Source organism: Lonchura striata, chromosome 5, assembly GCF_050655825.1.
Source record: "Lonchura striata isolate lonStrDom1 chromosome 5, ASM5065582v1, whole genome shotgun sequence".
Classification (NCBI taxonomy): domain Eukaryota; kingdom Metazoa; phylum Chordata; class Aves; order Passeriformes; family Estrildidae; genus Lonchura; species Lonchura striata.
The window spans coordinates 8,386,240-8,400,817 of record NC_140707.1 but is presented as its reverse complement, the minus strand read 5'-3'; the positions used below and the strand labels follow the sequence as shown (position 1 = coordinate 8,400,817).

The following is a 14,578-nucleotide window of genomic DNA, read 5'->3' as shown; positions in this document are numbered from 1 at the left end:
GTTTGATTTCTAAAAGGAGAAAGAAGTGCTTTATTAAGTAATGTATTTATTGCAATAATTGCTTTCCTGCTTCATGTAACTTGATTAAATAATCAATTGATAAAATGTTAAAAGTTATCTTTTACTTTTTATGCTGTCTTTTGTCTTTTCAATGTTTTCTTAGTGGCAAAAATGGTATTTTAAGGTGCCCAGTCATCATGAGCACTCAGTTCTATTGTTCAGAACAAGTTGCAATTTTAAAACTTGGCCTTTAGGTTACAATTAAGTGTACAGATCTGTAACTTTTAATATTGCATTTGTTACATAAAAGTGAATTCCATTGTTCTTTTCTGTGCAACAGTCTTCCTGTACAAAGCCATAATTCCCCAAATATGTTTGCAATTAAATTGAACTGCAGACAAGTATGTCTCATGAAGCAATATGCAAGTATTTTCAAAATTTTAAAGGCACTTAAGAACTTCTGGTGGAGCATGATTGATTTTCTTTATTGAAAACTAAATTGTCTTTGGAAATATTTTGGGTATCAGAAAAGCATTTTTCACTATTTTTACTAACACTTTTCCCTGTCCAGTGATGTGCAAGGCAGTTAAAGCTTATTCTTTTGCACCTGTGCCTTTAAGTTCTGTATTTGTTTCATATCATGTGAATTACAATGTCTTTCTGCTTGCTGCTGTGTGGTTTTGGTGAGTTGTTTTGTTTTTAATAGTATTTTTGAAAGAGGAGTTAAGTTGAAGGTTGTTACTTTATTTATAGACTACCTTGAGATTGTTCTTTTGGCTTTCTCTCTTCTCTTGCTTTGGAAACATGAAAGTGGCATAAGAAAGGCTGACTGAACAACACCCCAGCTACTGCTCTAGTCCTCATCCCAGGAGGGACCTTGAGCAGATGTCACCAACTATTTTCAGGTTTCTGGAGTCAATGGGGAAATAGCCTGAAGGAACAAATGGTGGAACTAGTTGAAAAAGTGTCTTCCTCAAGTTCTTCCTGGCCCAGATGCCAGAATGGAACAAATAAGAATTGTTCTTGCTGGGGGGTAGCTTGACTTGTCTTGATAGATGTCATATTTCAAAGAGCAGGTATGTCAACAGTTGATAAAATGCTGTCTCTACTTTTCAGATAAACAGAAGCTCTTCTGTGTTTAGCTCTTGAGGAGAGGAATTGAATACAATTAACTGTTTATGTAATTTGTTAACCCATGTTAACCTTTTAAACCTTGAGGTTGCAAACTGTCTAGGAAATTTCTCAGAAAAATTACATGCTTTCTTACACAGCATGTAGAATGCATAGGTAATTTTATGAGGGCACCGGTTTCTTCTTGCCACCTTGAAGCCCAAACTTACAAACCCACTTCTGCTGTGGCTGCAAACACACAGGTCCTTGCCTGTCAAAGCCACTGTCCCAGAGCACCAGCCATTTGGTGCTCCAGTAGCACTGTGTCACAAGGACAAAGTCCTCTGCTGGGCTGGAACTTCCCATCTGGAGAGGAATGAATTGGAATAAGAATACTTGGGGTGAAAATATATTTTGCTACAAACAATGTCCAAATGTATTTAAATCCTCCAATGGATTTTTGGAATGGAAATCATTAAAGAAATCATCTGCCATCTGGTATTGTTGATAATTTGCTGTCATGATGACTTGCAAATTCCTGTACATGTTGCCTTTGAGAAGATATGTAAATATTTATCTCTGCCATTATCATTAAAATCTGTAAATATGTTTGGGAGGAACATCAGTTATGTGCAGAGGAAAAAAAAAATGAAAGTCAAGATCTACTACAAAATAACCTGTAGCTGTTATCTACTAACAATTACAGCTTTGACAGGTTTTTTGCTGATAATATTTGGTGTGTAGTACTTGCTTAACACTATTTTACAAATGAGATCACATGAACTTCAATTTATATTATCACAATTTCAGCAAGTGCTGTTCTGAATTAATAAAAATGTCTGTAGTGTCTCTGGCTAAACAAAACATAGCTGTTTACACCATGGAGCGATGGGGTTTCATAGTCCAAGGTGAATATCTTACGGTTTTGATCGTGTGAGCCATTATGATTATTTTACTAATTAATCACAAATGAACAGGAAGATGTCTGATGCAGATAGAAAACATATTTCTGAATTCCAGTTTTATGATTTGTTGCTGCTTCATGCCCAGCCTTTTGTCTCAGTGTATAGGTGCTCCCCAAGGCTTGGGGCTGGCATGGGGTGACGCTGCTCCCATGGGTCCCACATCTCTGGTCTTGGACTAGCAGCTGGGCTTCAGTTCACCTCAAAGCAGCTGAAATATTTTCTCCTTCAAGCCAGAGAAGGGAAAAGCTTTGTTGTGGTTTGACATCGGCCAAATGCCAGGCACCCATGGAAGCTGCTTGCTCACATTCCCCTGCCACAGGTGGGCAGAGGAGAGAAAATTGAACAGAGGGTCCATGAGTTGAGATAATGGCCCGAAGAAAACACTCCAGGGGCAAAACAGGCCCATCTTAGAGCTACAAAGTGAATTTATTACTAACAAAATCAGAGCAAGATAATGAGAAAAACTTATTATTTACCTTTCATTTATATATATATATATATGCATTGCTTCCCAACCTATTTTCTTAAGTATTTGGCTTCTTTTTAATGCTTTTCAGTATTTAATGTCCTATAGTTTCTACTCTTTTTTTTCTTACCCTTTTTAAACTAAAGCCTGTGTATTTGGATCTTACTCAATTCTTCAGCCTTACAAGATGTAAGTAGCTTGCATGTCAGTGAGTGCATAATTAACTTTTGCTTGTATCTACAAATGACATTAATGTAGCTTAATTCTATTTTGCTCTCCAAATGTGTCATTCTTTTAGTAGATGCTTACAGGAAAAATGGCCTTGGAGAGATGCAAGGGAGGTTTTTGCCAAGATATTGCAGAAAACTTGAAACTTGTTAGTTAACTTCCTTTCTGATCTTTCAGCGCCACATATGGTATCAATCCAGCCAATTTTCTTCTATAAGCAGAGGTACCCGGATCAACCCCAGCCCTACCAGTGGGCATCCTCTTGTCTGCTCAGCTGCTGGAGCCTGGTGCTGTCAGAATGCTTACACAAACCCTCTGCTGAGTGTAACTCACACCCAATTACACTAAGGAAAATTTCTTAATGCCTTTGGCATTAAGTATTGTATACCAATGTCTTTGGCATGTACATACCAATGGTTTGCTTTAGTAAATTCTTGGGTCATGGCCAAGAATTTTTGAAGGATATAGAAGCTGCCATAGCTGTCTGTGATAGTGGGAGTAATATGTCTCATATAGAGTAAACCTCCCAAATTCTAGGTGTCTGCTATCTACCAGATGGGGTTATTTTCTCCTATAGAAGCTATTCTGGGAGCCACTGCTTTATATAAATTATTAAATGTTTATCACAGCAACAATTTTCACTCGGCTTGAATAACATGACATCAATTACCTCCTCCTGGGGTCACATAAATATTCAATTGGTGTGAAATGGGCTTTGGGAGAGCAGAGATTTGAATTATTTCTTATACTTTCCAGAACCTTCACCATGATACTTTGGTACTGGTAGATGCAGTTCCATTAACAACCAAGGAAAAGGGGAGGAAAACCTAGGACTGAATGCCCAGGTGTGGGTAGGGTGCAGACAGATAGATCCAAGGCCAGGAAGGCTCAGAAAGTAAACACTCGAGGGTTTTTTTTTAAATATTAATATTCCTATATCTTGTCTCTCCCTTACTCCACTGATACTTAAAACAGGGCCTTGTTGATCCCTAGAGGACAAAATTCATGGATCACAAAAGCAAGCAGTTTTTAAATTGTTCATTGCAATTACTTGCAACTGGATTATTTTCTAGTTTCAGAAGCTCTGTTAAAAAAAAAAAAAAAAAAAAAAAAAAAAAAAAAAAGTTAGAGTAGCTCCTGCCAGCCACTGCCTTCTGGAAGCAATAGTCTTCTTCCTAGCAATTGTAAAATCTACATCCGTGTTATTGTCACGTTACCTCTGTGGTGTCTCTGTTGTTCTCTCTATCCAGGCCTGTAAGGGAGGCTATATCAATATACCTCATGGGTACTTCAAGTCCTGTTTTTTACCTTTCCTGAGAGTAAATCCATCTCTATGCCTAAGATGCTCTAGGTTCCGGGCTGATACAGCTCCACAAGCACAGAGTTAGTGTGAGCAATCCCCTGGGAAGGAGGCAGAACAGTACCTGTGAGCTGTTCTGTGAGCATTCAATTTTTTTTACTTTTATCAGTCATCCTTTAGTATTCTTACACTGAAAGAAATACCCCATGGCATAAATAACTCTGATAAATAATTAACTGATTTATCTGAAATAAATACAAAGCTCTGCAGGCAATTGCAGCATGCTTCCTTTTCCTGATGCCTCTCCCAAAATCTGCTTCTCAAAGCATCAACATAAAATTGACAGGTGCCTCATATTCAAACAGTTATTTCACAGAGATATCAGTGAGCATTTTCCTCCCACCATCCTTGAGCACTGTTTCACACATTTTTTTTCTCCAGTACTGACAGAATGACAGAAAAAAAGGACAGAAAAAGTTCAACTATCCAAGGCCACATTCCTTGTTTACCTCAGGTTCTCACCTGCTGCTCTGTTCTGCAAACACAGGCTCCTTTTTGCAGCATAAACACTTTCCCCATCGTGTCTCCTTCCCTGAAGAACAAATCCTCAGGGTCAAGATGAACTAATGTATGTTATTACCATTTATCCCACCACACACCACCAGGGAAGAGGTCCAGGTACATCATGTTTTTAGCAATAGGGATTATTGTCTTTCTTTTTTGGTGTACATTCCTACCAGGACAGTCAGTTTACAGAGAGTATGATGGGATTTTTCTTTAGGGATATGGAGAAGAAAAAGAAAGTGATGCCAGAGCTATATAACTTTTAAAGGAGCAGTGAAAAACTTCAACTCTGTGTAACTGTCAACCTAGATTTATTCTCTTAGGGTTATTCAGTCTTTGCAATGTTTTGCTTGGAACATGAATATACTATGTATTGTTTTATAAATAAGTTTTCTTTTTCCTTTTTTCCTTTTGCATTGAATTCTTCTATGGCCATCAGGTAATAGGAAATTGATTTATATCCTTTATAATTAATAAGAACTAAGAGGTTCTACACAGAACTAGCTTGAAGGTGATGAAAGACTTGGCTGTCAAAACTGCACTAAGCAGCCATAGAGGGTTAATCTCTAAATGAAAGAGCTGACTACCCAGGAGACCAAGTCTTTTTAGAGACAAGAAATTCTTCCTAAATCTTCCTAAATGGCAGCTTTTTTTTTTTTAACTGTAAATTTAGACTATGCAGCTAAGGACTATGTCAACGTCTTGTTTCTAAAAGTATCTAGCACTGTAACACTTGAAGCTCCTTGTACTAAGAACATGATACTCAAGAAACAATGGGCACATTTGCAGAATATGTCTACACAGTGAAAACAAATGAGATAATGAATAATTTCATCACTGACAGTGATTTTTATTAGTCTCTCTGATTATTTTCTTCCTTACATAAAAAAAGGGGGCTGTGATTCAGAAATACATTGCAGCAGTTTGATAGTTGGTACTGCAGAGTTAGAGGAGGATAATCTTTCCTGCTGTTTGCTTCAGGTAAAATGTGAAATAAGAAAACTGAGATGTGTAATAGAAGAGAAAAATATCACAATGTAGAAGTTTGCCTACCTGAAAATTTGTATAGGTACGTAAATTGTATGCTGCTATGAAAATTCAGTTTTCCTCTTCACATGTTTCTTGACATTAGTATTTTCTTTATAATCTTTTTGCACTGTGATAAAAGGGTTTTTTAGCCGTGGACATTTCACTCATTTTTTCACTTCTATACAGGTATGTTCCAAGGATTGCAGTGTGTACCAGGCACAAGAATGAGGAACTCTTTAGTATTCTAGTTTAGCATTTGACCCAAATATTTAACAATAAAATTGAGTTTCTTTGCTGAGGTAAATGAAATTTCACTAAGCACATGGACTGTAAAATTTCTTTCTTTGTTTCTTTCATGTTTGCTTGATAAATTAATCTTATACTGCAAAAATAACTCCATTCAGGGAGATGATCAGGATGCAAACATGAATGTATAAAAGTAAACTATAAACTGAAAACTAAACATGCAATTGCTTAGAGAGCAATTCTGAGCTACAGAATTGAATCCCAAACACTTTATATCAGTCAGAAAACACAGTTCCATGGATATAAGAAAATTCTGTCTATACTAGGAGAAAATGTCTCTTAAATTACCATAGAAATGAAATATTAAAATATAGAGATCAGTGAGATTTCAAGAGTTTGTGTCTTAGCAACACAAGGTAAAATCTTTATTGATATGTTGTTCAGTTTTTAAATTAATCTATGACATACTTTAGCAAATCTACTTTCTAGACCTTCTCCATAGTAACTGACTGTTTCATGAGATATAATAATTGTGTTACTCTCTGTGGTAAAATTCTCACTGTTTTCAGTATGGTGAAAGAATTTGGAAACAACATTGCTGCAAATATTGAACAAGATGAATTTTACATTGCAGAACTTTGAGTAGTACAGAACTTCTCTTCTTGGGAGGTGGACTCAACAATTCTGTAAACACTTTTCAGGGGATTTTTCATACCCTTTAAATGTATTAGATAAAAATTGATAGTAAAATAAATAATTTTGGGTGCTGTTGTAAATATTTAATGTTCTTATTCAGACAACATTTTACACTAAAGAATCACCCTGTCTCAAAACCTTTCTTGCAAATTGATAAGAAACTGTATTTCACAAGAATTTTAGAAATTAGTGTGTTTGAGAAAGGACATTTAGTATCATACTATTTTGTCCTATGAAAATCTGCATAAGCATGCAGTCAACAAAATCCTTCACTGCAGATATGAAAAATTAACTTTATGATTTATTTTAATTACAATTTGAAATTGTGTGTCTACTTCCTGTTTTGAATCCATCTGGTTCCAACAACCTTGAATTTTATTTTTGTTACATCCTTTATTATAGCCATTGCAGGTCCAACCTCCTGTTCTGCAGCTTTACCACTGCCATCACCAGACAGGGTCAGACACAGCTTTGTCAAGGCATATTCTGAAAACCTTCAAGGACAGGTATTTCACCTATTTTTGGGTTACATGTTCTGCTGATGTATCACCAATGTGGTAAAAACTCGTTACTAGTGCTCGGTCTGAGCCTCCCATGCCATCATGTGTAGCTATTGTCACTAACCAGATCATTTAGCACTATAAAGGGTTTATTACTGTAACCTTTGCAAGTGGTTTCCCAGTAGTGGTAGGCTCCTGGAACTCCTTAGTTTATTTTCCATATTAAATTAGCCTAGTTTATTCAACTTCTCACAGTTTACTTATTGTGGACCTTTGACCTTCTTCAGCAGCATTTTATGGACCTTTTCCAATTTTCTAACACCTTTGCAGAACTAAGTGGGCATGAAGTGGGAAAGCTAGACAGAAAATTGCAGGTACAGCTACAGCCACACCAAGTAAAGAGGATTGATACTGCTTTCATTTGTTGGCTGCATTTCTCCTAAGGTTTCTTTATTTATGATACAAGTGCACTGTTGGCTGTGTTCAAGGTAGTGCTTCCCATAACATTCAGGTCCTTTCTGCTAGAGCTGCTGCTCAGCATGAATTGATGTATGGGGATTTTCCAGGTGCAGGATTTTGCACTTACTGAGCCTCATGAATTTCTTTGGAGTAAGTTTCATTTTCTTTCTGGGCAATAGTTAACACTGGCTATGGCTTACTTTTGAGGTCGCTATATTTCTTAAGGAAATAATTGGCATAAGATATAATGCAGGTGAATTAGGTTTTAATTTAGAGTTCTATTTCATCTGACTTTCTTGAAAAGCATTGTGGAAATACAAAAATTAATTTAAAGCATGTCTTTCTCATAGCCTGTTCTAGTGGTAAAACAACTCAGTCCTCCTGTTCTTATAATTTCAAAATTTTACAGATCTCAAATAATACAGATTTTCACAAGGCTAGACGTATGATGAAGCCAGACTAAATCTTATTTCCTTATCTCTTCTGACAAAGATTATCTCATGAAAAAAATGTCTATCACAGAGAATTAATCTCACTGTCAAAACTAAAAACCTAAAACTTAGGTTAAAAATTCAACAAGATCAACCTTAGGCTTTGAGTAATGATTTTGGTTCTGTTGATTGTCAAGGTAGAAGATTTTAATCTAGTTCTGTTTCATCCTGATCTCTCCATATCCATATTTAATTTGCTTTAGAAACAATCTGTAAAAACTTACACAGAGATAAATGTGAGACCGAGCATAATATAACTAAATATTTCATTAGACAGTGCTTTTGAGGGTAGTTTACTTCAATGACCTTCAGAACCAATGTAGCCCATGCATATAAATCCTAAGAATGCATGCCTTTCTTACATATTTTAGCCATCAATTCTTAATTGTTCTGTTATCTGCACTCTAAAAAGATCGTCAAACTCTCCTTATTTACCAAAGAACTATATTTCAAGATCCTCATATGATCATATTTTACAATTATCAAGTTTAGTCAGCTGACAGTGTGAAGGATTTAATTCAAAAATTATCTTTGTAGAGGTATTTTTTTCTTCTCTTTTGCAGACCTTAATCCCAACTGTCTTATCCTTAGCTTCATGCATACATACCATTAGAAATAGAGCTTAATAATTATAATATGTATAATTTATAATTTTCTAGTCCCAGCATTTAATCCTTGTAGAGGGTTTCTGAGCATTACCTTACCCTGGCTTTCTCTTCCCATCATTTTGTGTATTATGTCAGTGAAATCTACTTGAATTCAGGAGTTCTGTAAATCCTTGTGGAGGATTGTGGACCAGAAATTAGAAGGATGGCCCTAAGTACCAGGCAGCTTCCAGCCTCTTTTCCAAGAGTGAATGTGATAATCTCTTTCATCTGTAATTTTACTTGTAATCCCCTCTTCTTCCCCTTTGCATTTTGTAATTATTATCATTGGAGAGTCAGTAATGGCCCTCTCGTTTTGTGCTGCTAGAGAAGGAGCATAATTTATACTGCTCTTCTACTTCATAGGCAAGTCAAAAGGTGTCAGCCAAGGTTTCTCAAAGAATAGATCTGCCCTAGAACCTGACAAAGGTTTAGACCATTACAGTGGAACAACTACATTTGCTTTTTGCAGATTGCATATATTTATTAAGTTTATAGTTTTTATTATACTCTTTTTCTCGGCTGACTTTCAGGGTATAGACTTGGTTTTAATCTCTAGGAATCCACTCTGATGTCTACATTAAAGCTTAAAAGTAAACAACAAAGCTTTCATTCTACCTCTTTTTGTAGCTTGCTTTTAGTTTGCCAGAACTTGTTGATCAGCAAGAGTCAGCTGGCTGACTTATTCTGCCATGCAACATTTATAGTGCTGTCTCTCAGCAGGAAAAAGCTGTTCTCAGAAGCTTTTCTAAAATTGTAGGAGTGCAGAGGAATGCTTCATCTATTACCTTCAGATAGCCACAGGAGACCAAAAAATGAGTAAGATACATACTATAGCACTATAGCTTCTGCATCTTTTCTTAAACTAACAACACACCTTATGTAAATGTTGCAAACCAACCCGAAATGTGGTCAGCTATCCTGAGGAGGTAAGTTTTTTTCCCCTTATGGTATCAATTGGATGTGTCAGCTGCACGTTATGTAAAAGCAGTATCTGTTATACTCTAAAAAAAGTGCTGGGGAATACCTTGCAATTTTTATTTTGCCTGCCTGTCTACATGCATGGATGTATTGGTTTATATATGGTTGTTTAATATGTTTTCATAGTGGAAAAGCATTCTTACACCGAAAAAAAAAAAGTGTGTATCCATCTTGTTTGCTTAACTACACTGATATAGACAAAGTAGTACAATTTATAGTACAGACTGGCCTGTAGTAAGGGGTGGCAATTATGTAATTTTTTAGCAGATTGTATATGACAAGCTCCAGTCAGCTATGGGGAAGTTCTGCCTTTACTGTCAGAGGAAATCAGACAGCACACAAATGGAGCCACAGACTTTGAAGGAATACTGCAGTAACCTGTGCTAGTTAAGTGATTGAGTTAACTTCTGATGAGTAAATAATGTTTATATCCCTAAATGGAGAAGAGGATACAGATACTGCTAGATGCAGGCTAGAATATTTGACTGAATTAATTTAGAAGGACCAAACCCCCCAGATTATTGTGGTAGAAAAAAAAAAAGAAACCCAAAACATTCTTCAGAAATTGAATGATGCTATCATGAAACTTATTTTGAATCCAGAGAGAATAATGTGAGCAGAGAGCAACCAGGAAAGAAATAAAACCCTTTTTAGTTTGAATCTTCTGTCGTCTAGAATGATCTACTGGCATATGCTGTAGAGATAGGGTAAATTATGATATAAATAGCACAGAAATGGCCCACATCAGGCTTGATTTTGTAATACGGTATATTGTAAAAAATCATCTGCAGTAAGGTTGAGACTCTAAGTTTTATAAAATACATAGAAATAAAAAAAAGCTGGGGATGGAGGTGATGTACCACCAACTTAACTCACAACGTTGAGATTTAAATGCAGCTGTTGCTGCGTAAAGGAGATGTAATTTTTACCTCGCTGCCCTTCACCTCAACAGGAACACCTGATGTGTCTTCTAAAGGGAGACGAGGGTACAGCAAGGCAGTAGGAATAACGGGGCTGGGGCTGGGGCGCCTTGCCGCAGAGCCTTTCCCAACACTTCCCGCAGACCCGTTCCCGTCCCGGGGAGCGGGCGGAGGCACGGCCGCGGCCCCGCGCCGCCCCTCGGGCCGGCGCTGCCGCCTTCCCGCCGGCGCCGCCGCCTCGGCCGTTCCCTCAGCCCCCGCGCCGCGCCGCGCCGCGCCGCTGCGGGCCCGCCCCCAGCGCCGCAGCCGGCGGGCCGGCAGCTCGGAGGCTGCTCTCCGTCAGCATGGTCCATCACTCGGGCTCCATCCAGTCCTTCCGCCAGCAGAAAGGTCAGTACCAGCCGCGCTGTCCCGGCCATCGAGAGGCCCCGCGCATCTGCCCGCCCTGCGGGAGAGGAGGCTCGGGGAGGGCGCGTGGGTCTGGCCGCGGTGTCCGTGCAGCATCGCCCGTGGGCGCCGGTGCGTTCCGTGTGCCTGCGCTCTGCCCGCGGCTGCACTCGGGCGCCGCTCCGCAGGCGCAGCGATGCTGTCGGATGCGCTGCTGGGCGTCAGTGCGGCTGCGGCGGAGGGGAGCGCAGCGGGGCCGGGCCGAGCCCGAGCTGTCCGGGCCCCGGCTGCTGGGGGCCGAAGGGCCCGGCCGGGACCCCGCCCCGCCCTGCCGGGGTTCTGCCCGAAAGGCGGTACTGCTTTGGTTCTCGCTCGAAAGATGCTTATATGCGTGATGCAGGTCGTTCACCCTCTTCAGTTCACTGCAGTTGTTTCTAGGTTTCTTTTCAGGTTTTAGTCTTCATGCCATTCTGTTATCCAAGTACAAAAGCGGAGAAAGAATATTAGCTGGAATTGTGAGCAGGGCTCTGGTGTTCTAAGTACAGATACAGCTTAGGTTCAGTCTATATTATTACGTTATTTTTTTGTCTGGGATTTTAATTGCCAACCCGAAGCTATTTGCTGGTCAGCAAATATAAAGGTGAATTTCCAGTTGTGATTACCATCGCTATAAAACCTGTATTGTGTTCATGTTAGAAAAAAGGTAATTCTCTCAATGAACTTTATTAATTTATTTCTTGGTCATTGAAGCAATATTTTTATATATTTTTTTCTCTCTAATTCTACTTTGATGGGTCAGATGAACCAAGATTTCTCTCACTTTGCTTTCTTTCTGACATTGACAAACGTTTTTTTATTCTTATAGGGCATATGCCATAAAATTATGATAGGAAATGGCATTCTTTATACATAAATCATGAGGTCACTTATTGGATTTTGCCTCATTCAAGTTCTTCTCTTTTACTGGTTAGCTGAAAATAAATAATTCAAAGCACTTTTCCCATTCTGGTAATCCCATAATAAATTTACTTCCTTGCTGTAGAGGTTTTGCATTTAATGCCAGTCTTGTGTGCAATAATGAGTGGTGCTGTCTCAGACTGTAAAAAGTCTAGTTATGTCAGGCTCAAAGGTAGTTAATTAGTATAAAAATGTATGTCAAGTCTACATTTATAAAATCATTAGAAGCCTTGAAGCCACAGTGTTAGTTCTTACTTTTTCATAAGACAATATTTCTTACACTACAGTAATGATTAGCAAGCCACAATGATTGTCAAGGCTCTTCAGAAAAAATGCTGCTGTTCTGTGATAATCTTTAAAAAGCCTACCCCAAAACTAACTTTCATTTGTCAGATTATACCCTTTTCTGACCCAGAGACGGGGCAACTGAGAGGCGTTTTAAAATTTTTTATTCCTTTTTCAGTCTCACGTGAAGGGTGACATAATACAGATGTTTATAATGCACACCATCACAATCAGAAGGCAACTATTTCCTAATTACAATACACTATAAGTGTTTCTTGGCCTATCAGCTTTTGTCACACCATGCTGTAGATGCCTTAAAGCCAATCATCTAAAATTACCCCTCGTGGGTCCTACTACAATGCATCTTTCCTAATTCTATTTCTCTAAAGTATCTAGTCTTATTTGGCAAGGCTGTCCTTTGAAACTCATTTCATGTTCGATTTCTCTTTCAAAAATGTTTGTCAGCTTTAACTATGTCCAAGTTCTTTGACTTGTGATTTATGAAAGTTTGTGTTTGCACAAGTCATAAAACTTTGTAAAAACTAAGTTAATTTTGCCAGTTATGTTTTGAGAAGATTATTGTTCTCATCTCCTTATTCCCACAAAATCCTGATTGAGGTACCTGGCCAGTCATCAGGCTTTGGAAAAGAGAGGATGCTTTTATGGAGCTGGGTAACCTGTACAGTGTTGACTAACATGACTAGCTTTCCCAAAGTTCTCAAATGCAGTGTGCTTTGTACAAAATGTATCTGAGTTCAGTCTGTTTTTCTCAGCCTAAACCTTTTAGGAATGGGGAAGACAGCATGAAATCTTGAGCAAAAGGCTATAGCAAAACTAAGCAAACATAAATGGCAATCAGTATTTCCTCATCTTACCATGAGATTGAGAAAAAGTTGAGCATCTGGTACTCTGAAGTTCATGGACACTGATCGCAGAAGCAAAAAACGTTGTGTCCTTTTTTTCTTTTAATTTAGTCCCTTATATCAGTCTTTATTTAAAATTTTACCTTTTGCTCTCTGTAATTTCTAGCTTACTTTTGCTGAGATTTTGACTAAATGCATTATTTGTTTTCCAGCTGCTTACAAAATAGTGCCCTAAATTCCCTTTACAGAATTAGTGGTAATCTTCATGAAATGGCCAAATGGCTATCACAGTTGTGCCTTGTATGCTTCACTTGCATTAAGATCAAGCTTCATTTTCTGGGGGTGGGGGGGCATTGAAAGGGCATTCTTTTTGTATGGATCCTCAATCATGTAGGAAAAATACACATCAGGAAGTCTCATAGTTCCTGAAAACAAATAGAAAATAATTTTAAACTCTTCAGAAACAGAACCTTCCTATTGCCAGGTAATATAATATTCAGTCACTTGCTAAAGAGGAGTAACTTTTAAAATGGGAGACAGAATGGGGTAGAGATAATTATTTTTTCCCTTAGTTACTCTGAGCACTTTGCTCTAGCTGAGAAATTGTGGTTTCAGTACAAAAGCTGTTTTTACAGGATTTGGAGGAATAAGAAGATTAAGTTCTCCAGTCTCTTGGGTGTTTTGGAGGCTTCAACAGGAAGGAGAAAAGAAAGAAAGAAAAAAATTGTATCTCAAGGATTTGTTACTGTTCAGGTGTTGGTTTTCTTTATCTTTCCTTATTTGACAAAGTGAGGAGGCGTTCAGAGTAGGAGGCTGCTGCCATCTTTTTGTCTTGCTCCTTGTTGAAATTGTGTATACAGAGTGAAACCCTCAGTTTCAAAACCTGCGGCAGAACTCAGTGTAGTGTTATAAAAAGACACAGAAAGGGTTGAAAAAATTAATCTCATTCTTCTTCACCCCCACAATTCTTGTTCTTCTGTTTGTATCCAAAGATAATGTCTACTGAGAAGAGCATTGTCCTAGAGGTAGACTAATCTGTGTCTACACAGCAGTGTGTTAGATCTGTTCAGCCATATGTATAGTATTTTCTGGCTATTTTTAACCTCTGTTTTGGCAGAAACTGTTTTTTCTGAAATTATTTTCCTCAGTAATATTCTCAGATAAAAACCATATTAGTAAATACAGACCTTTATACTTTTTTACTTTTTCAAAAGGTGATGCAAGCTATGGCCTCTGAGGAATCATGTCAGAGGAAAGGGAAAGAAATGTTTATTATTTATTAGTTTCTTCCCAACCATCCTTTACAAAAGAATAATGTTCTTCCTTAGAGATTAATATGCAGGTGATATATACTGTATATTGCTGTATGTACTTCTCTAACATACATGTTTGTTTCAAACTGGTAAGTAATTAATAGTTATTCATAAAGGTGAAATAAGATAATGTTGATAAGAGCAAAGACAATCTTTACAGTAATTTGTAATTCA

At 37.9% G+C, this 14,578-nt stretch overlaps 1 protein-coding gene across 11 annotated transcripts in view; it reads left to right on the top strand.

Annotated features, from left to right (window-relative positions):
- Positions 1–14,578, top strand: part of ANO3 (anoctamin 3) — a 108,643-nt gene that overhangs the window by 11,062 nt on the left and 83,003 nt on the right. Inside the window, exon 1 of one of the 11 annotated variants that reach the window (XM_085581214.1) lies at positions 9,126–9,627. The exons of 8 other annotated variants lie outside the window; for them this stretch is intronic. Coding sequence is in view for 2 of the 3 variants with exons in the window: in XM_085581212.1 (XP_085437338.1) it covers positions 10,944–10,989 (46 nt within the window). In the remaining variant the exon portion in view is untranslated. Of the gene's footprint in view, positions 1–9,125; positions 9,628–10,833; positions 10,990–14,578 lie in introns of those variants that run through there. 2 more of the 11 variants (XM_085581212.1, XM_085581216.1) reach the window with 2 other exon arrangements.